General features: G+C 30.3%; 2 protein-coding genes across 7 annotated transcripts in view; one reads left to right on the forward strand and one right to left on the reverse strand.

Moving 5' to 3' along the window:
• Positions 1–2,765: 2,765 nt before the first annotated feature.
• On the reverse strand, positions 2,766–5,126 carry LOC141446977 (uncharacterized). Of its 2 annotated transcripts, XM_074114060.1 has the most exons (4): positions 4,969–5,126; positions 4,784–4,887; positions 4,037–4,713; positions 2,766–3,218 (listed from the first exon to the last, which is right to left on the reverse strand). In XM_074114060.1, the coding sequence occupies exons 1-4, from the start codon at positions 5,052–5,054 to the stop codon at positions 3,201–3,203; spliced, it is 885 nt and encodes a 294-aa protein (XP_073970161.1). In that variant the 5' UTR covers positions 5,055–5,126; the 3' UTR covers positions 2,766–3,200. The 2 variants fall into 2 exon arrangements, with proteins under 2 accessions (XP_073970161.1, XP_073970160.1); XM_074114059.1 differs by lacking the exon at positions 2,766–3,218 and having other exon boundaries at positions 3,818–4,713.
• A 2,733-nt stretch (positions 5,127–7,859) lies between these two features.
• sp3 (phosphatidylinositide phosphatase spermathreecae) overlaps positions 7,860–24,361 on the forward strand; it is a 32,472-nt gene continuing 15,970 nt past the window's right edge. The window contains exons 1-19 of one of the 5 annotated variants that reach the window (XM_074114065.1): positions 7,860–8,253; positions 8,381–8,751; positions 8,884–9,120; positions 9,254–9,361; positions 10,092–10,317; positions 10,846–11,038; positions 11,113–11,278; positions 13,433–13,594; positions 13,676–13,746; positions 15,603–15,800; positions 16,004–16,015; positions 19,425–19,483; positions 19,616–19,772; positions 20,792–20,863; positions 20,966–21,089; positions 21,169–21,313; positions 21,389–21,580; positions 22,295–22,425; positions 22,530–22,781. In XM_074114065.1, coding sequence (XP_073970166.1) covers positions 8,130–8,253; positions 8,381–8,751; positions 8,884–9,120; positions 9,254–9,361; positions 10,092–10,317; positions 10,846–11,038; positions 11,113–11,278; positions 13,433–13,594; positions 13,676–13,746; positions 15,603–15,800; positions 16,004–16,015; positions 19,425–19,483; positions 19,616–19,772; positions 20,792–20,863; positions 20,966–21,089; positions 21,169–21,313; positions 21,389–21,580; positions 22,295–22,425; positions 22,530–22,781 — 3,000 coding nt within the window. In that variant the 5' untranslated portion in view covers positions 7,860–8,129. The remainder of the gene's footprint in view (positions 8,254–8,380; positions 8,752–8,883; positions 9,121–9,253; positions 9,362–10,091; positions 10,318–10,845; positions 11,039–11,112; positions 11,279–13,432; positions 13,595–13,675; positions 13,747–15,602; positions 15,801–16,003; positions 16,016–19,424; positions 19,484–19,615; positions 19,773–20,791; positions 20,864–20,965; positions 21,090–21,168; positions 21,314–21,388; positions 21,581–22,294; positions 22,426–22,529; positions 22,782–24,361) is intronic. The other 4 variants (XM_074114067.1, XM_074114064.1, XM_074114068.1 and 1 more) reach the window with 4 other exon arrangements.

A 24,361-nucleotide genomic window follows, 5' to 3' on the forward strand; every position in this document is an offset into this window, starting at 1 on the left:
TCTATCAAATAAAGAAGACGGGCTCCCTATCAGCTGGTTGCTTACAAAGTGTTCTACTGTAGCAACCTCACTAAATCTTCCCGCTACTAGCGCTCCCTTTGTGAATCAAATATAAGGACGCTAATGGAGATAAATAAGGGTGTTCAAGATGTATCCAGTAGATTTTAAACTATGTTTGGCCATATTCTGATTTTTCTAGTTCTTGGTTAAAACTATATTTGCATCCGATGTTGCCGTAAATTAGTAAAACGTTCCCTGCGTTTATTGTTGTGATTCACGGCTCTCACTTCATCCAGCAGCTATAATAATATGGCAGTAGTATGCCATATTATTATTATTTTATTTTATTTTTTTGGTGGTGTAACTATCAGATCTAATTTCTTGTGAAAGAATTAAGCACTTGGATTTTTGAGAGGGTAGCATTCTCAAATTGATTATGTAGTCCAGTCGAAATTGGATGAATTGACATTTGGGAAAAATTGATGACTATCCCTGCGCAATGTACGATGGTCGTTTTGGCTCGGACATATGCTCTTACGATAACGAAGAAAGCCAAATGTTGGTGGATTCAGAAGTTTCTCTCATCCCTATTACCTAACCTCCTTCAAGCGCCCCTCTATACTCCCTGTCATCAACATTCTGATGATATTCGTAAAACTGAATTCAATTAATTTAATTCTTTTATTGCCTTCTTTTTTTTTTTTTTTTTAATATGTATATATTTTTCGTGATTATATGATTTTATCTGTGATAGGACGCATGTATATTGTACACTTGCGAGGTGGGATCATAAGTGAATCCGAAATCTCTTAATTAACCAACATCATTAATCTATTTTTCATGATGGATGAGAATCCAAAATCAATCAGGGATAAACATATGTGGTAAGAGGGATAAAATTAGCAATATTATCGAACAATGCAAATATAATCACATTTTAAATATAAATATTTTTTGCAAGTTACAGGGCACGTAAAGATAAAATTGAACGTTACATAATATTTTAATTTTATCTGCTGATTTTAAATGTACCCAGTAATTTGCCAGTTTTCTAACAGGCAAACATTAAATAGTAAAATAAGCTAAAACAAGATATTGAAGTCAAATACGAATATTAATCTTTAAATTTATTGTGATTCGGCCAAACTAATATGTATAAAATTTACCTAATTATTAACATTCTTAAAGATATTGTAATGCTCTAAAGCGTTTGTTTAAAGCCACTCTGTAAACCAGTAGTTCCAATTAGAATTGAAACCCCCACAATCATAAACAAGATGTATTCCTTATTGAAGCATAATAGGTTGTATGAAGCACTATTTGCTAAATTAATAAAGTAATGAAATGCATAAGTTTTTTCCATTATGCATAGAATCATTTACTTATCTATAAACTAAAATATGAACCAGCTCACATTATTCTTTACATAAATGATTAATTAATGTAAACAAGGGAAGGGATTAGCTATGAGGTTAGCATACTGGACTCCCACGCGGAGGTCCCGGGTTCGAATCCAGCAGCTGACCCTTAGATTTTCTCTTCCTAGGAGCTTCTTACAGCTCACTTAATTTTCTTAATAAAAAGCTCTTAATAAAGTTCTTAATAAAAAACTTTTCTTAATTTTCCTCCGGTTTTCTCTGAAATAAGTTCAAAGTTTTTTTTTTAAGTGGGACTTAAAATTTTGAAGAATCTCTGATGCTTTTTTAGAAGTATTACTTGGAAATAGCAGGAGTTTTTCAGTTAAATTTTTAAATCGCAGTAAGAGAAAATGTCTGTGTTTCATGCTGAATTCTTTTTCTGAAGCTGTTAGGATTGAAAAATGTGGTTCAATACTCTTTTCTACATAAATATTTTTCAATGATAAGCTGAATAGTCCTCATACAGTTCACTCCTCAGTATCTGCCTATTTCTCAACTGCGGCTCTGATTTCATGAAAGGCCAAATGCATTTCAAATGGTTGTGGTTCACTTTAGGTAAATCAATTATTAGAAATATTCATTTATAAACAGATTCATTTTTCTATTGTAATGACAATATATCTTTATTTTTCTTTGTCACTCTAAAAATTGATTGGTACTTGAAAAAGGTATTGAAATTATGCATATATTTTTTTGCTTTACAAAAGTACCTATATACATGTGATCAAATTAAGTTTGCATTATGTTGTGATTGTTCACTTGTGATAAATTTATTTTATACTATTTTTATTTTGTCTTTCTATATTAAATGAAATATATAAAATAAAATTATAATACGATTGAGAGTACTTACAGATTATATTTTTAGAAACAAAAAAGATTTATATTTAATGCTGTTTCTTTTGTAAAATTTAATTAAATTTAAAAGACCACTTCTGAGAATTAATTTTGTACTTAATTTTAAATTTATGTCATCACTCATATTTCCTTGTATTCTGATTGATATTGATTTTTATTTAGAATGAGAAACAAATAATTTATTTTTGAAATATTTATATAAACTTTTAAATTATTAATTATGTTTTTATTTCTTACTAGAGTTGATATTTTTAAAAAAAAGAAATACCTAAAAAAATTAAATTTAAACATCACAAAATTAATGTAGTTATTTAATTTTTTTATTTAAATGAGAAAAAAAAGATATTTGATAATTAAATTGGAATTAAGAAATTACAAATTATAATTCTTTGATCAAATTTTTGTGATTATAATAAACAGTTGCCTTCATGTTGTTTCTCTTGCAAGTTTATGACATTAAAAATTCACCGTGGTTATTTTATACTTCGCAGCGGACAAGATATTTTGCTACTGTGAAGGCATCAAGCTAAGCTGTAAGTATCGTTATTTACCGTTAAGGGACAGGTTGTATCCTTTTACCTCATTATGAATCAAAACTAATTCCTTTTGTAGTTCTTACAATTTGACTTTCCTCTGGGTTTGTATCTGGGACCTGTTATACGTTATCTACATTTTTAACATTTGAAGCTTCTAGAATCTAGGGGACATAAAAGAGAGGGAATGATGTCTTCCAACCCTATTACTCTATTGATCACAGAAAACTTACAATCTGGAAAGCCTCAACGAAAATTCTTTGGCCTATTACAACATTACAGATACGGATTACTTGGTCCAACTATGGTGCTTTTGGATACTGCCGAATAGGTAGAAAGTCATCTGAACGTAACCCGGAGACATCTTGCTTGGATGGGTGGTTCTTGACATTCACAAAGAAATACTCCTCTGCAACCAAGTTTATAATTTAAACAGAAAAACTCTCTGAGAACTATAAGAATTATACTGTTTAAATAAATCTTAGAATTTCTGGAAATCTACACGGAAGATTATTTTCTTCTCCAAAGTTTAGGTACCTAGGCTTCTAAAATATTTCTAAGGCTGCCAGAACTGCAACCAATTAGTAAATTTGGCTCCTCCATCTTCCAGGTGAATACGTAGGTACTAGCACATGGGTCTAATCGATTTATTTATATTTTTAAATTTACGAGCAAACTCTCAAGACATTAAAGATATATTGGTGTAGCTGTAGAGGCTCCGTGACTGCTATAGCTTTCCATCCCCACATACGAAAAATAAAAAAAGATCTCTCTCTATTTTACTCTAGAATTTTCTTTCATACGAGTAACTTGTGAAGCTATTAGAGCCCAGGTGTTTTTAATAAAAACAGCAGTCAGAAATATTTAATAAAAATTTGTTAAAACTTACTAGAAACATATCTAAGAAAAATAAAATATCATTGTAAAAGAATTCAGTATCGCTTTAGAATTATTGCAATATTATATTAGAACAAAATATTTATTACTTTAAAAAAAATAATATTAAAATAATCTTCAAGTTCATTTTTAATATTCTCATAAATTTATTCGAGAGTTGACAAGATTTCTTGCTTACTGTGAAGGTACCAAGCTGTAAGTATCGTTGTTTACCGTTAGAGTTAACGATATTTGCAGATTTAATGAATGGCTTGGACTCAAAGTGCCTGAAATAACAGGTTGTATCCTTTTACCTCGTTCTGAATTAAATCTAATTCCTTTTGTACTTACAATTTGACTTTCCTCTGGGTTTGTAACTGGGGCCTCTGATGTATTATCTGCATTATTAACATTTGATGCTTCCGGCTTAAGATTTCTTTCATAATTTAAATCCTTTGAAACTAAATCTTTATGAATGTTGTTATTTAATCCCAATCTTGATCTCGTACTTATTTCATTCTCCAACTGAATTTTTTTCTCACCTTCAAGTAAATTTTGTGTTACTTTTTCAAATTGAATATTTGATGAATCCGTTGAACAAACTACAGTATCATTAGCTGTTCCTTTTATAACTGATTTTTCGTATTTATTAGCATATTTCGAATTTTTTCTTTTTTGAGATATTTCATTTGAATGTCCTGAGTTTACTATCTTCCTAACTGGCTGAGATTTCATTTCTGATTCCTCATCATTTTCCCAATTTTCATTTACATCATTTTGCAATTTTACGTTACTTAGTTTTGATAGATCCATCGGTGCTATATAAAAATTTTTAAATGGATAAAACACGCTATTATCATCAGCAACACATTGTGTATGAGTATGAAATATTTGTGGATACTCAGTTTGTGATATGTGTATCAAGTTTTTTTCGGAATCTTTTTTGGGAAGATCTAGATTATGTTCTTTTTCTTTTGGATTAAATGATAATGTTGCTAACCATTTCGATAAATATTCTGGCTCCAAAGCTAAAAATATAATAGTAATATAATTAGTCACCTAAAATTAACAATGTCATATTTTCAACTTTTTACTCACCTTTTTTTATGCTAATAATAATAGGTTTACTATTTTTAATAGAATTAACATCTTTTGTTTGAAGATCATCATTTATATTTGCCAATGATGAAGTGGCTGCTAGCCTACAAAAAAAAAAATCACCTGTAAAGATTTTCCAGGACATTAGAAGAATACATTATTTAAGTATATATATGAATTGCCACCTATATTTTTTATGCCTTTCACTGAAAGTTAAGCCTATACAAATAAGAGTTAAAAGACCAACTCTAAAAACTATTTGAGGCCACATTGCCAGCTGATGAAACGAAATAATTCAATAAAATTTTGAACTTCCTAAACCATATGACTTCACCATTTCTTGTTATCTTTAGAACAAAAGATTGATTTTTACTTGCTTTTATTTCTGTTAAGAGAAACTACTTTCAATTGCTGCAAATTTTCGATGAAGAGGTGTCTCCGAAAATACTTTTAGGAGACCCTCAGACCGAAAAAAGTAAGTTTTAGAAAAAAATGATTACTGCAGGATCTGCTGGGACTGCTACACTCTAGGCCCAGTCTTTTAAACGAGTCCAAAATGTCTCATGAAATAATTCTTTTATTAGAAGAACGTACGTTGAAAATTAAATTTAGTTAAAAAACTAAGTATAAAGAAAACGGAGAATTATAGTAACAGATCTTGTGACTTATCAAACGTTTTTCTGATGATTTTTCGACCAAAAAATAATAACTTCTGTAAAATTCTTTATTTTTCCTTTGCCAGCGTGATGACTATAATTAATGATTCTTCCAGTTAGTGCATCATTCATCCTGTTATAAAAATACCACAAAACATAGAATTTTACTTGTAAATAATAATTTTATTTATAAATTTAAATATTTTTACTATGCATTGCTAATCACTCTCTTGATTTAATATTTAATATTATATAATTCAAAATTATAATTTTTAAAGAGAAGGGAGTCTGCATTAATTTTTTGTGGGTAAGGGGTCATTGTGGTATAAAAGAGAATGAAATTGTTGATACACTTGCAAAGGAAGCCACCAATAGTGGGGAAATGGCTAATTATAAATTACCACACACCGATATCAAGGGTATAATTGCAAAAGCAGCTCTACAAAAATGGCAGACAGATTACAATAATGGTGATAAAGGTAGATTCTATAAAACTATGGCAGATCAGTTACCTAGACACCCATGGTTTAAGGGAACTGTCACTAATAAATGGGTTGTTACGACAATAAGCAGGCTGAGAGCGAACCACGCGGTGTGCGGATCGTATCTACACAGGATCAACAAAAGGTCCTCTCCTCTTTGCGTAGATTGCAATGAGGAGGAGGATTTCAAACATGTAATAATGATATGTCCACGTTATGTGGTAGAAAGGAAACGCATGTTTGACGATATATACAGGTATTTAGATGCACCATTTCGCTACGAAGACATTATATTCTCCACCAACATTTATGTGCTTAAGTCGATAGCAGAGCTAGCAATGAAATATGAATGTATTTAAAAGCGATAGCCGAATTAGTATGAATGGAAGAAAATGCTTAGAGAAGGATTACGTGATTTTAATTTTGGTTAAGCTCGTAGAAGGATGGTAGGAGCACAGAGTGCTGCTCCATCCATTAGCAGTAGTTTATGTAAATAGCGGTATATAGTAGAATGATGAATGTGTTAAGCGAATGTATCTATAAGTAAGAATGGAGAGTGAGTGATATTCTAGTGATAAGCACCTAGACGATGCTGGCTGTATGGCGGAAGCCAATGCCAAAAAATAAAAATAAAAATAAATAATAATAAAATTATAATTAAAAAATATTTATTATTATCATAATTTTAATTGATTTTTCAATAATGCCCTTGGTTACTTAAAAGAAGGCCAACCTTCCAGTAATGAATTGTTCCAGGTTCAGCAGCAGAATCAATTTGCTGAATGCTGCGTGGAGGATTTACAAATATTTGAGTCTCACTAGCGAATAGATTGATTTATTCAATCGACCTCAGATTCTTAAATCGTCTGTCCTCAAGAAACTCCAATTCAACCATCCCATAATCATTGCATGGCCTAGAAAATCTCAGAAAGCAGACAAATTCTTTTGCAACTTATTCCATCGCCAAGCGTATTTTACTGCTGGGTAGGGATTATTTAATGAAGAGGACCTGAGAAGGCAGTAAGTACAAGGATTTAACACCACTGGATCTTTAATATTCTGGTATCTGTAATGTCTGAGAAGAAATAGAATACTTTTTTTAGTTATACACTTTAACTTTAAAAATTTTTTTTCATTGAAGCCCCTGGATCAGGACCACCATTATGTCCTCTTCAATTCAGCGGCTGAGAAATTATATAAAAGCAAAAAGTGACTAAAATTCTAAAGAAACGTTTTTTCCATAATTCCCCTTACTTCTAGTCATTCTCTTTTTGAGCATTAGAGGAAGCAAGCAGAGTATTAACAGAGTTATGCATTTAACTAAAATAAAAGTTTTGACCTAATATAAATACGTCACAAATTGTAAAACAGTTGTATGTGTGTTGTGGGTGGGTTTCTAAATTGATCCATGAGTTCGGATGGCGTAGGCTGACGGTCAACCTACTCAGAATGTTTATTGTGGGTGTGAAACTGGAATTTGCCTGTGGAAGCGCCTGCTCTAAATTAGCGAATTCGGAGCTGTCAGCAAATAACTCTCCATAATATAACTCTGGCGGGGTAAATTGACTTCAAAGAAAATACTATTTGCTCTAGTATTCAAAATGTGTATGTATTTTAATGAAAACTCTGTTCCAAACATTTGATAAATTGCAATACTTGGCAATAGTAGCAAAACATTTTCTCAGGACTTCTTTTGAAATGAATTTACGCTTGGGAAATAATGTTATTAAGAACTTTTTTTTAAAAAAAAAAGTTTAGGTCTATAGTTCTACTAAGCGATTACTGAGTCTACAGAAAAGTTAAGTATGTCAAAAACAACTTGCAACATCGTACAAAGAAAGCGGCAATTCCTTCCCCAGACTTTGCGATTCTATTGCCTCTCCTAATTTACGTTTGTCATTTGCTTTTGACTTTTGAGCCTCCCACTCTCGTGATATTAGTGGGGCGTATCGATGATTCAGTTTAGTAGGTCGTCATTGGGTAAGGTAGCCAGCTAGTAGCAGCTTCAGTTGGTACAAATGTTTAGGTGCGCCAAGTAAAATGTATCAGCTGTTGTGTTAGGAAGCTTATAGTATTTTAGTATTCAATTAATCGGTGTTTTATTGTTTTAGTTTTTAGCAAACATCATAATCTTAATGAAAATTTGTAGTATACATTAATTAATTATTATAATTTGTATTTTAATGTGTGATTACTGTCGAAGTTATAATGAATAACAGAAATTACCTCCAAGAAATGGAAGTGTTTAGGACAGATGAATTTTATGTATTAATGAATGGTGAATCTAGTCTTTGGTGTAATCGACGAACAGGTGAAGTGGATGCTAAGCCAGGTGAATAAACATTTTAAGAAGTAGATAAACATCCGGGAATACGTTCTTGCTAGGTTCTTTTTTATTTATATATGTTTATATTATTTTGTTATGATTTACGTCTTTTTTTCTTTTTATTTTTTCCCAGGCTGGGAACTGGCGAATTCTGGAGATCCGGAGTGCCTCGGAATATTTTATGGTCTTGTAGGGAAAATAGATTTTCAAATTGATGGCGAATATCGTTTAATGTTAATCAAAGAAACTGAAGAAGTGGGTGATCTTCCAGATGGAAGGACAGTAATGAAAATTCGTTCTGTTGTCTTCCTATACCCTTGTGGAGCTGATGTTTCAGCCGTGGAGTTAGGTTTGAAGTCTTGTAAAAAACATAAAGCAGGTAATATGAACATGTTCGAAGTACCACAAAAAGCAGCACTCGCAAAAACTTGGGGTCAGATAAAATCTGCAACAAACTCTATTAAAACAACGACTCAACAGGCAGCTGCATTAGCAACTTATCAGGTAACAATTATTTTCGATTAGTAGTTCTTTTAGTTTTTTTTTTTTGCCTCATTGCTCAATTAAAGTAATTTATTGCACTTCTTAAATGTACTGCTTTGAAAATATGTCATTTTTTTGTTTTTATAATGCCAGGTGAAAAGTGGTATACGTCGTGATGTAAAGGAAAGAGAAAAGTTTGAGCGTCGAATACTAGAAGAACTAATGAGAGTTTTTACTGAAACTGACTCATTTTACTTTTGTGCTGGACCTCCTGGAAGCCGTGAAGCAGATCTAACTAATTGCTTGCAGAAGCAGCATTCGGAACGTTCAGACACCGATGATAGATTTTTCTGGAATAGATTCATGCTTAAGGATATCATAGATTTAAATGTATGTACAATTTTCAATTATTTTTACATCGTTCTAAAAGATAACACTACTTTCCATTTTACAATGACTAAAAGTTGAGTAATTAAGTTAACAGAATTTGCTTTTGAACTAGTCTTCTTAAAATTTATCGTAGAATGAGCTTGCAAAAGCCTGGATTCTGCCCATTATTCAAGGATATGTACAAATTGAACACTGCATTATTGACGTGGATCCATCAACATTTGGAAATACAAGGACAGAGGTTAATATTCTTTGTTTTGATAAATGCGTGGTTTCTTTCAAGTGTTAGATAAAACTAGTTGTTTTTCCTTTAGATAGATAAAGCCATTTAGTGATTGCCGGCCTCCTGACAAAGTCCTCTTATTACAGATACTATTGTACATCACTGGAGAGTGAACTATAAGGAAAAAATAATCAATAACCAGTTAGGCGCAAACAGTAGAAAACACAACATAGAAATTAATAAAGAATTTAATAGTTTTGAGGCTTTTTGTTGTTAAATTAGATCAATGAAGGAAGTGGCTGCAAAGTCAAATCCACTTCGACCCAAAAGATCTACAGTTCCCTTGGTATCTATCGTTGATTTCCTGCGATGGAGGTCTCTATAAAATGCAATTATCTGAAAGTGTCTTGGTGAGCTAAATTTGCCATGGGTACGTTGTCAAGTGATGTATAAAGTAAAGTTGTCAATTAAATTTTTGAACAAGTTGTTAGGCTAACCATAAGATATCTATTGATGTATTGATAATGAAGTAAATGCTTCCATCTGGTGCATCTTCCAGTAATTTTTATAAGGAATTCCGGCTGCCTCCTTTTTTATGAGAGGGAAGGGTAGGCCTCTATGAATGTTTCTTGCTTTCTTATAAAGGTAGTCACTTTAGAGGCTATTTTTTTTTTTTAACGCGTATTTCAGTGGCCATTTCTGAAGGATATCTGAAACATGGCATTAATTTTTGTTCACTTTTTTTCAGAAGGTTACTTTAGGAATAATTAGTCGCCGAAGCAGGTACAGAGCTGGAACACGTTACAAAAGACGCGGATTGGATGATTCTGGTAAATGTGCGAACTATGTGGAAACTGAACAATTCTTATCTAATGGTGAACATCATCTATCGTTTGTACAAGTTAGAGGATCAGTACCTCTTTATTGGTCACAACCTGGTTACAAATACAGACCACCTCCTCATATTGACAAAGGTAAGTGAAAATATAAACAAATGGTGATAAAAAAAATGAATTCGATGTGGTCTCTAATTTATGAAAGTTATCTGCCACATTTCTGCTTTTTAAGCCCACATAAATGTTCAGAATCCTAACAAGTTAATAAGTGTTTGATCCTTGACTTTAAAAAGTCTATTCCCTTTTATTTTTCAGACTTCCCTTTTTAAAAGGAGGCCTCAATTTAGAGAAACAACCTTCCAGCTGAACCAACTTTCTCCGTTACATTCCTGTCTATTTTACCCCTGCTCTCTGAAGAAACTCCTAGTAAAAGAAATAGAAACTCTTAATAAAATCATTTGTCTGTCTGCTCTAGCCTTTGGCGGTTCAGCCTCATGACTTCTCCTTGCCTCCGCCATCCTTGCGATATTATCACTTTCAAAATGATTAATTTTTATTTTATTAGCTAAAAAAGCGCGTTCAACTGAGGTCATTGGAATCGTTAGTAGAGGTATTTAATGTGTTTGTGCACATTTTTCATTTGTTTTATATAATATATTTGTTTAGGAGAATCTGAAACAAAAGCAGCCTTTGTCAAACATATCCAAGAAGAATTAAATATATATGGTCCAATATGTATAGTAAATCTTGTGGAACAATCTGGCAAGGAAAAAGTTATATGGGAAGGATTTACTCAGCAGGTTATGCAGTACAATTCAGAAGTTATAACATATGCTACATTTGATTTTCACGAGCACTGGTAACTTTCACACTCTTTTTAACAAAAATGAGGCTTGATTGTTTAATTATTACTAGAACAATTGTGGTTTATAGTCGCGGTTTGAGGTTTGAAAATGTCTCATTATTAATATCAAACCTTGAAGAAGTAATTCAAGAAATTGGTTTCTGTTGGAAAGACAAAGAGGGTGTAATTTGTAAGCAAAAGGGTGCCTTTAGAGTGAATTGTATAGACTGCCTTGACAGAACTAATGTTGTTCAGGTAAATAATTCACTGTAATTTATTGAGCTTTTTTAATATTTTAATAATAGTTTTAAATACAATCAAATATATTCAGTGCTTCTCAACAACCGAGATAGTTTTAAAAATTAAGAGGAAACAACTCTACTGCAGAAGTCCTCTCCTATCAGTTGCCTTAATAACCTCATTCCATCGTTCCCTTGTAATTTGTCTTAAGGCGAAAGATATTTACTTCCTCTTTATGTTTTCTTTGTCTCTTCATAGGTTTTTTATTGTGATGAAGTGGCAGTTCTCCATCTCTCACGTCACGAAACAACTGTGTAGAAATAGATAATGTTACAGGTCACAATCACACCTTACTTTTCAGAATATATTTTTTCGCAATAAAAAAATTAATAGAATTATCAAAACGTGGGCAAAAAATCGCGATTTCTTTTTCTCTTTAGCTGAACTTCGCAAACCTAAGACTTCTAGTAGAGCGGCCCAAGGCCTACGCCACTGCAACCCCTTTGGATCTATTGTGACCTAAGACTTAACTTGCGGTAGTGCTTTCTTTCAATATTATTTTTGAAAATGAAGTTTTCAGAACATAATTCTGGAAAATATGTCCTTATAGTATATGTAGTTTTGTCATCATGAACAGCTAACAGTGTGTTTGTTTTATAATGGTTATATTAGAATAAACCAAGTGTGTAAGATTTGGATTAAAGAGAAAATTGTTTTATGGAAATCTAAGATGATCTTGTTTGACTCCAAGGTGGCCTCCAATCTTCTGCTGGAATCTTTAGATGCAGTTCAGATGAAATTTATAAAAAAATATATTTATTTGACCAAGATTTACCACCAGCTACGTGATGTGACTGGAGTTCTTTGTCAGTTCATATATTTGGTTGGGTGTTAAATTTTAGGATTAAATTTTTCATACTCTAGTAAGTCTTCATACACGGGTTTTTGTTGTTGACATGTCATTTGAATCAGAGCCCTAGTAATAATTTTTGTTATAATTTGGTATCATGACCAACTGCAGCCTCAAAAAAATAATAATAATAATATGGACAATTATTATTTTTATCTTGATAACGAACATAACCTTTAGATTTTTTTATTTGAAGTAAACGCAACAACATTGATCAATTTCGTGTTCAGGGCTGTTTAGCTTTTAATTTTTAATGTTTTACCTATATTGGGAGGTATTAGTGGGTGGTGCCTTTAAATCAGAAGGTCAGTAGTGAAAAAAGTCCAGGTCATTTCACCCAGAAATTAGGTGAAAATTAATCGATAAAAAGGTTACTATTATAATTCTATGCTAAGAGGTGAATTAAATGGTTACAATTATTCAATAGGTAGAAAAGGAAAATTATTTTCTATTCCTGTTTGTCAAAAATGAAATAAGAAGAATTAAATTTGTTAGAAACCCTGTAAAGTTACAAATTTTCATTAATTGTTAATCGATAAGCCTCTTTTAATTAAAATTTCAATTATTTTCTGAATTATCTCACCTTCTTTTTTAGACCCAGCCTATAAATAATTGCTACTTACTATTAATTGCTATTAAATATGTACTTACTCGTAAGCATGTTAATGATTATTACTTACTATAATTTTCATAATTGGAACTAAGGAGATGAATAAAAAAAAAAGTTCGTTATTAAAATTTTATTCTTAAAAAAAAATTAATAAACAAAAAATAAGTTAATGCTTCAGTAAGTAACCTTTCGACGAGCTGTAGGACTCCTTGCTGACAATAACCATCGCTTGGGTAGGGTTAGTGGGGTATTAATAGTCCCTTATTTAGCAACTTTTTATTTGCTGAAAGAGTTTGTTAGTAGTAAAGAATGTCTTCAACCCCTCTGTCCACGACCTATAAATTGACCCACGTTTGAAACGAACGGTCATAATTTTTCATTATTTCACTTTTCCTTTGCTCGAATTCAGTTATCTTGCTTGAATACTTGCAAAAATAAAATTGGAGAGTTATAAAAGGATTGGACAGGACTTAATGTTAAAAAAAATAACCTGCAGCGATTGAAAAAAATTTCTATTTATTTTCTGTCGCTTGGACATCTAGAACCGAAGGAGTCTTGAGTTTTGTTTTAAATATAATAAATACTTGAAAGATTAAAACAAATTCAACTTTTTTTATATTGTATTTCAACTAATTATGTAATGGTAAAGACTGCAATAGGTAAGGCAGTGTTGGAAGTTCAGCTGACCAAGTTAGGATTACTTCCTCCTGAAGGTAATTTACCTTCATCATTGAGGACTACGTTTCAGTCACTTTGGGCTAATAATGGTGATGTTATCAGTAAACAATACGCTGGTACCAATGCTTTGAAGGTTGGTAACCATTTGACAAAAATTAAATAAAACATTATTTAAATAAAAGTAATTATTCCTTTCATTATTTTTGTAAAATAGGGAGATTATACAAGGACTGGTGAAAGAAAGTTAACTGGTATGATGAAAGATGGAATGAATTCTGCTAATCGGTATGTTTTTTTTTTTTTTTAATTTTTTATTTCTTTTACTTAATTATTTACGCTCGGTACCTTAATATTTTTTTTTTCCATTTAAAAAAGCCTCTTTGATCGAAATCATAACTGTCTGCAAATATTAATCCTCCACCTGTGAGAACGTTCTGTTGTTACTTTTATTTAAATACGTTTTATTCTTTCACTATTTTTTTTAAGCAATGTTGGAAGTTTTTCTTCTTTCAAAGTGAAAAACTAAGTAGAGTTGCCACTTTTTTATATACTTACAAAAATAAATTAACTTTTCTTGGATACAGAAATTGGTTTCAGAATAAATAAGAATAAACATTTGGATTGTATTATAAATTATAAAACACCTTGGAAACTCGAGTTTGCCAGTTCTGGAAACCCTTAGCTCGTTATTTTTTTGACGTATATGTCTTTCAAATTGAAATAAGGGGTACCACATTAACGAAATAAGCGTTACCGATATTGTTGCTAGGACTGTGAACCAAAAAATAAGTGTTGAGTTTCATTTGCGCTAAAAAAAAAAATGGGTATAAGCGGTGAGACTCTGGCGCAAACGTTAAAAACAGTTAAATTTCGTCAATCCAAAAACCAGTTTTATATGAAGATCAAAACATAGTGTCATCGAGCAGTTTGAGGTGGATTGGGAAAAATGATTTGGTATGAAGTTGTTTTTGTGTAGTTTTCTGCGTCTTTGACGTTTTTGATTTTCCATTATCCTTGTCACAGATTTAAGTCTTATGCGAATTGATTTAAACTAAAGAAGTCTATGAATAACGAAAAAAGAATCAATGAGTCCACTAGATTTGATTTAAATAAATGGCGATAATTTTTATAAATTTGAATAGCTTGAATTTTAATTTTCTGCATTGCTTTTTTTTACTGCAGTTGGTTTATTGATCTAAAATCTTAGAATAATTTTAAATAATATATTTACTTTTGAAAATTTGGTTAGTTCCGCATTGACGGATAATACCTGTAATTTTATTCGACGTAGAACGCATGTTTATTGTATCCCTGACCGATTTCCCTGAGTCAGCAAGAGAAGTGTGAGACGGTAACGTAAGTGAAGTCGAAATCTTTACACCTAACTAATTATTCTTCCTCTAGAGTTCGATGAAAGTCTGATACCGGTCAGAGATATAATAAACATTCGGATATAAAATCGGACCGATAAAATCAGAGATATATTTACTTGCTTTTAGTGATCTGTAAATGAGCATTTACGTTATTTTCTTCAGGGCGTTATTGTATTGGTTGGTATTAGAATTGTAACTAACAATCAGGTCACATAACAACGCCCTGTGAAACTTATCAAAAATTGGCGAAAAATTAGGGTTTTTATAGATCGAATCCTGGCAAACATCCACAATATTCAATATTTAACAATTAAGAAGATAAAAATACTGGTTCTCATTGAAAACTTCCTATATTCCTATTGAATTGTTTAATTCATTTAAAAGTCTAGCTCACCATCACCCATTCTATTCTCATTTACCCTTAAAGAAACCAACAAATGTGAAAAAAACCTGCACATTAGGAAGCCACAATAGGACTTGTAGGTTTGCAATGGATTTAGCTAGTTGCCGCTCTCTAATAAAAATTTAAATCTGCACTTCGAACACGTTGGTTCTTTTTGTGTAATACACCTGGCTGTGAAACGGTTTAAAAAAATTTAAAGTAAGAGTTTAATATTTCAAGTAAATAGTAATTTACTAAATGCTACATAAAATATTTAAAACAATTTTTCTTAAATAACATATTTTTTAGCCTAATGTTTGTTATCTAAATAAATCGAGCATAGATTCTTTACCGATTAATTCTTGCCGGTTAATAATGATATGTAGTTATATGAGACGGCTGCTCTACGATGAATTGAGACAGTGTTGTTACGACGCATGCCAAGGTGAACCAATCTCCAATCCATCTACAGCGACAATAGCTGCTCACGAATTTTTAGAGCTGGTCGCAGCTCCTGTTTACTCGAGTAGGTTACATCTTGAACAAGAACTATTACTCGGTATTGCCGTATATCACTTATCAAGGTCAGTAGATAATTTTTGTTTGTTTTACTAATTTTTTTTGCGGTTAAGCATTTATTTTTTTAACGAATAAATATAGTATATTAACTTGGTATTTACATTTATTGTCTTTTTAACTTGTTTTGATTGGTGATTGATACTTGTTAACTATAATAAATTAATAGGGTTTTATAGTGGCTCAATTATTTTGATAATGTCTTTTACAGAGATTACTGGAGGTAGCAGTTTTATTAAAACATGCAAGTCCCGATAATTTTCCGAATATTTTGTCACTCCTCACAAATAAACTGTTGTTTATTCACACTATCTTATTATTATTTGTTTTTGGCTTACTACAGTGTAATTACGGTGTTCTTTATTTGTTACTTCTTTTTGTGTATACCTATATAAAGGTTTTTCTTTTTTGTTGTCCCAAATCAATCGTTGCTGTCATTTCATATTTCTTTTTTATCTAGTTTTACAAGCAGATTATTTATAAATATCACTGAATTTGTTGATTCCATTTTTTCCCTCTGTGAGCATGTTTTTGTTCAATAATGTTTATTTCTTGTGTTTGTAGATGGTTAACAACAAATATTTTTGCACAAAAAGTATTTATTAACTTTCGAGTATTACAAGGAAAAGGTTGTTTTTTTAATAATTATGTCATGTAGATTTTTATAACAATTGCTAACATAACAGAACAAAATATATTAATTAACAGCAAAGAAATATGAACAGTGAACTCGGTTATCACCAATTGTGTAATCATATCCACTAACAAACATTTTAATGGCATTTTCACACAATTAGAACTGTCCAGAATTAGATCGCGTTCGCTCTACAGAAGTTGGTCGTATTACACACTACAATAATTGTCGGGAGTGTTTTGCTATAAACTTGCAAAGCATTCTGGAAGACTTTTACTTGGCCAGATTAAAGTAAGTAATCACTCACCAAACAAAATTTCTCTCTGCCTTCTTCGAAGCATAAAAACTCATTACTCATTTATTACTAAAAAAATGTTTTACGGCAAATAAGCTTTTATTCCTACTGTAATATTATTTTTTGAAATAAAATGGACATTATCTAAGTAATTGAGTACTTATCCCTTGAAAGATAATAAAACGGGACCTGCAACAATAAGAATAACATTTTTTTATTTATTTTAATAAGATTAAAATTTGCAAGCATAGCGAGAGATTTTCTCTTGCAGCTAGTGAAAATGATGCTTTTAATTGAAAATAATTTAAATTTTTGTTTAATTAAAGTAAAACTTAATAGATATTACGCAAGTTATTGTTTAAATAATATCTAAAAATCTTCTCTTTTTTTTAACTTTAAAGGAAGATTTACGATATGTTAGAAAAATTTTAAGCATACGTCCATTCAAGTACAAGTTAGGAATTTTGCTCGATGCTTGTATTTATTTTTTATTTTCATCATAAAGATTATTTGCGAATATAATTTTATGTTTGCTTTATTTAATACTTCTTTCCATTTTAATATTTCTATTTCTTTACATTCTCCTATCGATTGAATTAAGAAAATTCTTGCAATTTTGAGAAATATAAAAAGTTAAAATTTTATCAATCTTTAAGTTATGTCTTCATGTTTGCCAATTTTCACATTTGCATATATTTTGCCGTGTATGTAAACCGCTAAATTTTCTGATTTTGTTTTAATTAGAACCATGGTTTTAAGTTTAGGTATCTTAAAATATTCGGCTTATAATATTTTTTTTTCTTTTTTTTGGACTGTTTTCTTTTACTTTCTTGAGCTTTCCATTGACATCGTTTTGCAGCAGTCATTGGTTATATCAATTAGGACACATACAAGTGTAGAGCTAGCTGGCTTAAACGATGCGTGGAAGTGCTATTTGGTACACAATATGTGAATGTTCTATCTTAATTACTGATGCGTTAAAATGATTTTAATTAAGTCTTTAAATCAAAAGAGATTACAACTAAGACATTAATTTCTTAGGATAATGATTTACCAGTCGTTGTTTAAATAATAATATAAAATCTGTAGTTGTGGTACAGTGAGTTTTGGGATACGAATTGAAATTTAACAATTAATCTAATACAATCAATTCGTTAATTATAGATTCTATTCCTTCCTTATAAACTTTACAAAAATGACGATCAACTAACTTAAAAAGTGGCGACTTGTAAAATATTTAATCTTGTAGAACTTTTTCGTGATATGCAGCGCTCCTACAAAATAACTTTTTGTGGTCTGGTTTCATATTTATAACTTAGCTTATCTCATAAAGTTTTCGATCACCTTGCCTTTCATTTATAAATTAACAAATACATTGAGAATGAATCATGAGTAGTTTAAACAACAGAAGTTCTTGCTTGCTTGAAATTGGATATTATTATTATTTAATGTTTTTAAATATTCAGTAGCGTTTTAATCAGGACACCTATTGCCATGCAATTTATCTGAATATTCAAACAAGTATTAGGGATCCTGATGACTTGACAGTTGTGAAAAAAATGTTATATTTCTTTCTTTGCGTTTTTTTTTTGGCTGATTTCGAAACAAAAAAGTATACAAATTGGAACTGCCTATAATTTTAAAATTAAAAGTTTTTGTTTTTCCTCATCAAAATACAATTAAAAATCTTTGAAACATTTTCACTTAATTTATGTATTGCACTATTTTTTCTGGTGCATAGATTTTAGTTTTTGTTTTCTTTGCAAGTTCACTAATTATTATTGCATGCATACAGATTTATTGGTCATATCTAACTATTCACCTAAATTTACAATTTAATAACTGTAGAGTTTTTTGTTTATATGTTTATTTTCACATTTTTTTGTTTACCTTGGTTTGTTAATCTCTACAAGAATCATTTCCTATTGTATCCCATTAATTAATACTTTTACATACTTATTTTAAATTTATGATTAGATTCCAGAATTAGTGTTTAAAAAAAAGTCTATTAACAAAATTGAAAAACAAAAACCAAATTTTAATTATGTTATGTTTAAATTGTAAATGTCGTGGTAATAATATACTGATTCTTAAGTTTGTGCTCAAGATTGTTGAGATTTTCAAAACAGGTTTTTTTAAGCCTCTTTTAAGGTCAACTGCTCAGTACCCGGAAATCTACTGAAGAATATTTCGATGTCTCATTTTGCAGTTCTTAGTCGATGATTTCCTTGAACTTTCAAAATCTCATGAAACCATATCTGAACGGAGATACTGGCAATTGAATTGTCAAAAGAAATAACATGTCCAAATTTTCTCTATCTTACGTATTTCCAAACCCAAAAATTGTTCTAATAAATTTGCCTTAATTTCGATTTAAAAAAAGTTAAGTAATTATTTCACTTTTGTTGTAGACGTCTAAGTTTATGCTAAGTTCTAAGCATTAAAAATGTTGTGCATAAATTACTTAAAAATATAGCTGCATTTTATTAATATTTTTTTGAATTTATTTTCGGCCATTTTTTTTATAACGCAAAACATTTTTAAACAATTTGATTAAACAATAATAAAAAAAAAGAAATACAATTCAGAAAAAGTAAATTATAAAATTTTGAATGATAGAATAGTATTTTAGGAAGTTTGCGAAGATTGTTAATATTTGCATATGTCGGCTGTTTTCTTTTTAATGCATGCTTAAAATTTTAGGTATTACTTGAGCCGTTTCAAAGATGTCTACAGACAAGCTACCATTGACATTATGCAAGGTATAGTACTGCTCTAATTATTATATTGAATTATTTTTAATTTATTTTTTAAAACATAAATATTAAAATTAATTGCTTGAATTTCTATGACATTATTGTATTATAATAAATAATTAATCTGTTGTTAATCAGGTCAGGTAGTGAGTGAAGATCTAGGTGGAGAAGACGATGCCGATTCAGCCGCCACAGCAGAACATGTAAAACTGCTTATAGAAGATTGTAAGAAATTATTAATTTCTGATTCTTCGTTAATATTAGGAGCTTGGGGACTCATCAACGCGGATCCATTGTAAGTTAATTTGTATGGATAATTCTTACAACTTATCTTCTATTAAAGCAGCAGAATTGGGGATCCTTTTGTATTAGTCTGTTTATTGATTACTGGATAGATTACCAATTATTCCTTTCAGCATTAATTTGCTCTAATTGGTGATAATTGACACCGCAAAACTATGCAAGGATAATTATGGTTTTATAATTTAGTGACGTGAAGTGGTGATCATTCTGTTTGCTGTCATTAATTTTCGAAATCTGTTGTTCTTTATTTCTATATTGGATATCGTATTTATTTTCCATTATTAAGTTGCTCTTCTAATTTTCATGCAAGTTCTACTTCTCGAAATCGTCTATCTAAGCGTTACTAGGTTCAGCGGTAAATCATTTTCCTCTTTGCTGGTTAAAGTTTATACACCTTTTATCATTTTCCATAGCTTCCCTTTTTTACAATACCCGATAATTATTCAAACCATATAAATAATTGAGTACATGTAATAAACAATTAATCAAAGTCGGTCAACTTTGTTTTAAATTACCATTTTGAATTTGCATTATCATTTAAAGTAGATTAATATAATCCAAGTTTAACTGATTATTAATCTACATTAATACTTTCGTAAGAAGGTATTTCCACAGCTTTGCCTTGCAGTGGAAAAAATATTTATATTGATAACAGTATCGTAGGTATTCATGCAAACCTCGAAATAAATCAGTATGTCATGTGCATAAAGTGAATATAAAATAGCTCTTCTTAAATTAAGAAATTAAATATTATGGTTTAATATAGTAGAAGAAAAATCCTATTTTAATTCAGTTTCACCACTTAGTAATATTTTATTATTGAATTGAAATTTCCATTTCAACCGTCAAAACATGAATTGTATGGAATCTAAATTTAAAAAAAAACATTTTAACTGTTCCCCTCGTCACATTTACATTGCAAAAAATTTAATCTTTTGTTACTTTTTTGAATTTATTTTTTTATCATTCTCGCCTCTTATGTTTATTATTATTTTTTTTTTTACTTTGCAGGAGTGGGGATCCATTGGAAACTGATATGGACACAATCCTAATTTTAACTAGAGATTCTTACTACGTCGCCGAGTAAGTTTTGTCGTTTTAATAACTCTTGGTTATTTGGTTGTTTAAACAATAAAATGAAATTTGTATGACATGCATTTGATTTATTTAATTTTTTTCTTTTAGTTATGATGATGAAATTGACAAAGTCACCAAATGTCAAAGGATTCCTTTATCAGACATTGCAATGGTTGAATTAGGTCCTGTTCAAGTTTCTCATTCAAATAATCCCCTGCAAATATTTAATAAGGTAAAAGGAAAATAATTGAATTTCATTCGTATTTGTAATCATAAAATATTTAGTTTTTTGTTTCTTTTCTTTGTCACAGTCTAAAAATAAGGCCCAACCACATTACTGTCTTAGATTACGTTATAAGCTTGACGATTGCATTGCACATCACACATTCAGATCAAGTAACTTAAGGTTCTTTAACAATGTGGCCATAGTTATAAAAACTGAAGAAGAAATGATCGGTAATATTTTTGGTTAATTTCTTTTTATAACAGTCTGTATTCTTTGGGGGAAAAAAATATTTTTTATTATTACAGAATCGTTGCGTGCTATTTGTGACTGTCTTAGAGTAGCGTTAGAAGTTGCAGATGAAGGCAGTGTCCAATGGCATCTAGGTGCTCCATTAAATAAAGTTCAAAGTCAAACATCTTCCAATAACTTTTTACAAGCTAATCCAACTATACCTAGAAATATTTCAGAAACTCAACTAGAAAATATTAAAAATGTTGGTATGTATGATAGCATATATTGTAAAATGTAAAAGAAATGTTTTAAAAATATTTGTCGGCGTATAAAAGATAATCTAGTCAATATTCAGCGGAATTATGATGAGTGCTATTAGTTTTTTCCAGTTATTTTGACTAGATTTAACTCTTGCCTTATTTCCATTCTAAAACTGCACTCGTGAACTTATTCACAATTACTAAAAAAATTAATACATAAACGGTATTTAATTGGATAACTTCATAAAATCATAAATATTCGTAATAAGAAACATACTTTTACATTAATAATTTTAACAAAGTTACAATTTTATAACTATTAATTTTTTATTTTAAACTTTTTAATTTATTTTTATAGTAATCAAAATATTTACTATCAAACATTAATAAATAACAGCTGATTTGGTAATATTATGGATCAAACTTTATGACCAGCTGATTTAGTGAAATGGAGTTTTACTCTATTCTTGCACACGTGATAGGTTCTCCTTTCGAGTTATATCTCTTTTTATGTGAAATACACGTTCACGTTCGATTTTTCTCCACTCAGAGTGCAGGTTGGAAAATGTAGGAACCGTTTTTTTAAAACAAAATCAATGGAATACAATTTATCTTTTTTTATTTATTTAAGTTGGATACCAAAAAATTGCAGTTTAATAAGTAAAAAATTATTCGTCAAAAAAATAATCATTTCCTATAAATAGTAATTTATTTTTTCAGGAAGTAAAGCATTATCTAATGTTACTTCGAAATTCAGTAAACTTGGAAACACCTTTAACCAGAGAAGAAAGAGCTCGGTCACCCAAAGAGAAACTCAAGTTCCGGTTAGTAATACGTTTCAACAGTTAAATGTGAGAGCTATTTGTTAGTGTTTTCCAGATAAATTTTATTTATAAATTTAAGAACTATTGTGCTAAATATATTAACAAAATATGTAATAACTTTTTGTTGAAAGGCTTTTACAGTGGGAGATGAAGACAATTCCGCAGGATCCGATGAAGATGGGGAAGTTAGTGGCAATATTGGCGGTGGCTCCAATAAAGAAAAAACTGACACTTTTCTTCCTAATGTTGGAATTGTTATGTCTAATACTGTGATATTGCAAGCTGAAGATGTGGCCTCAACTGATGATGTGATCATCACTACAACTGAAGATGCAGAAACTTCATCTAAAACACTTAATGTCGTGAAACCTAAGGAACTCAAGGTAATTTATTATATTTTTTTACTTTTTTTTTAATTATCTTGAGTGAAAGTATTGCTTTTATGAAGATTTTGGTTTTATTTATTGTTGAAAATCGACGTTTAAACAGCATGAAAACATTGGTGTTTTAAACTGTTGTGCGTGGCCAGCCTCATTCAATCTCAGAAAGTTCAAATTTTAGGATTTTATTTTTTTCGAAATCAAATTCAAAATTCTCATTAAAGGTACAGCTTATCTTTTATTTCAAACAGTTTCTCGGGAAAATTCTTTTCAGAACACTTTTGGGAGATGAGTTTGGGCGTACATTCCTAAGTACTTTTTCAGTAAAATGTAACATATGGATCTCATTATCTGAATAATATTTATAGGAATTAAATGTGTGATCAAAATTTCAGATTTGAAGAAAATCTTTCTGCTGAAGTGCTATATACTTAATTTTGTTTTGTTTTCCGCAGTTTTTCGAAAGTAGTTCCATAGTGTTCTTTAAATTGTGCAACACAAAATACTTGAAAGTCTTAATTTTATTTGGAACATTATTTTAGATATTTATTTAAGAGGGATTAGTAGAAAGTAGAAATTTGCAGCTATTTCTTAAGAGCTTTATATAGTATATTTACGCTTCACACCTGTGTAATATTTTAGAGTGTGATATGTCAGACCAAATTCGATTGGTGTAGGATCAAACCATAGAATTGCTTTTTCGAGTATTTTGTATTTTTTTGCTTAAGGAATTAATTTGAACTAGGACATTACTAAGTTAAGATCATCACTTTATTGAAAAACTTCTAATTTTTTCAAAGACAGCAACATTATCCCTGCTTTCAGCTAATCCGTTCCATAGATGTTGAACAAGATTGGGATAGCACAGAACTTTGCGGGATTAGTTTGATTCCTCAAGTTAAGTTTTATATTTAACTATAAAGTGCCTATTTATTATTGTTATTTTTTTAATGAAGTATTTTGCATTCAGTACTGGTAATAGACACTCGTAAACGTGTGAATTGGCTCTTCGAATCCAGAATTGGATCATAAAGCCCTTCTCACTTTTTAGCTACAGTATGGACGTTGTTTTCTTTTCTGCCATTTGTCAGATAATTTTACTACTTATTACTAGTTTATTTCTCTAGCCAATAAGTGGACGATTTTTAATTTGACTATTTGATTATTCCTTACTTAATAAGTAGTTTCAAGACAAGTTTTTCGGTTTTGTTAAAAAAGAAGCTGTCCGTATGAACTTCCATTGTACTTGCAGAATGATAAACTGGCTAGTTTAGACAATAGAACTATTCGGGCTAATTTTAAAATAGGGAAATACTGAGAGCAAAAGGCTGTATTGAGATACTTACGCCTGCTTAAGAAACATGTCACTGTTTAGGACATTCAAGGTTTTTGAAAAAAAGTTTTGTTTTTTGTTTAAATGGATAATTTATTTTTAAAATACATAAAATGATTTTATGATTAAGTAATCAATTTTAGTGATTCATCGTTCACACGCTTATTTTTGTCAAGCTGGCTGTTCGATTTCCATTTTCCATCTTCAGAGGTTTGTATGGAGGAAAGTGGTTTATAGAGAAATTTGTCGT

The sequence above is a fragment of the Rhodnius prolixus genome, unplaced genomic scaffold, assembly GCF_049639745.1.
Source record: "Rhodnius prolixus isolate KJV_2025 unplaced genomic scaffold, Rpr scaffold_7, whole genome shotgun sequence".
In the NCBI taxonomy this organism is placed as follows: domain Eukaryota; kingdom Metazoa; phylum Arthropoda; class Insecta; order Hemiptera; family Reduviidae; genus Rhodnius; species Rhodnius prolixus.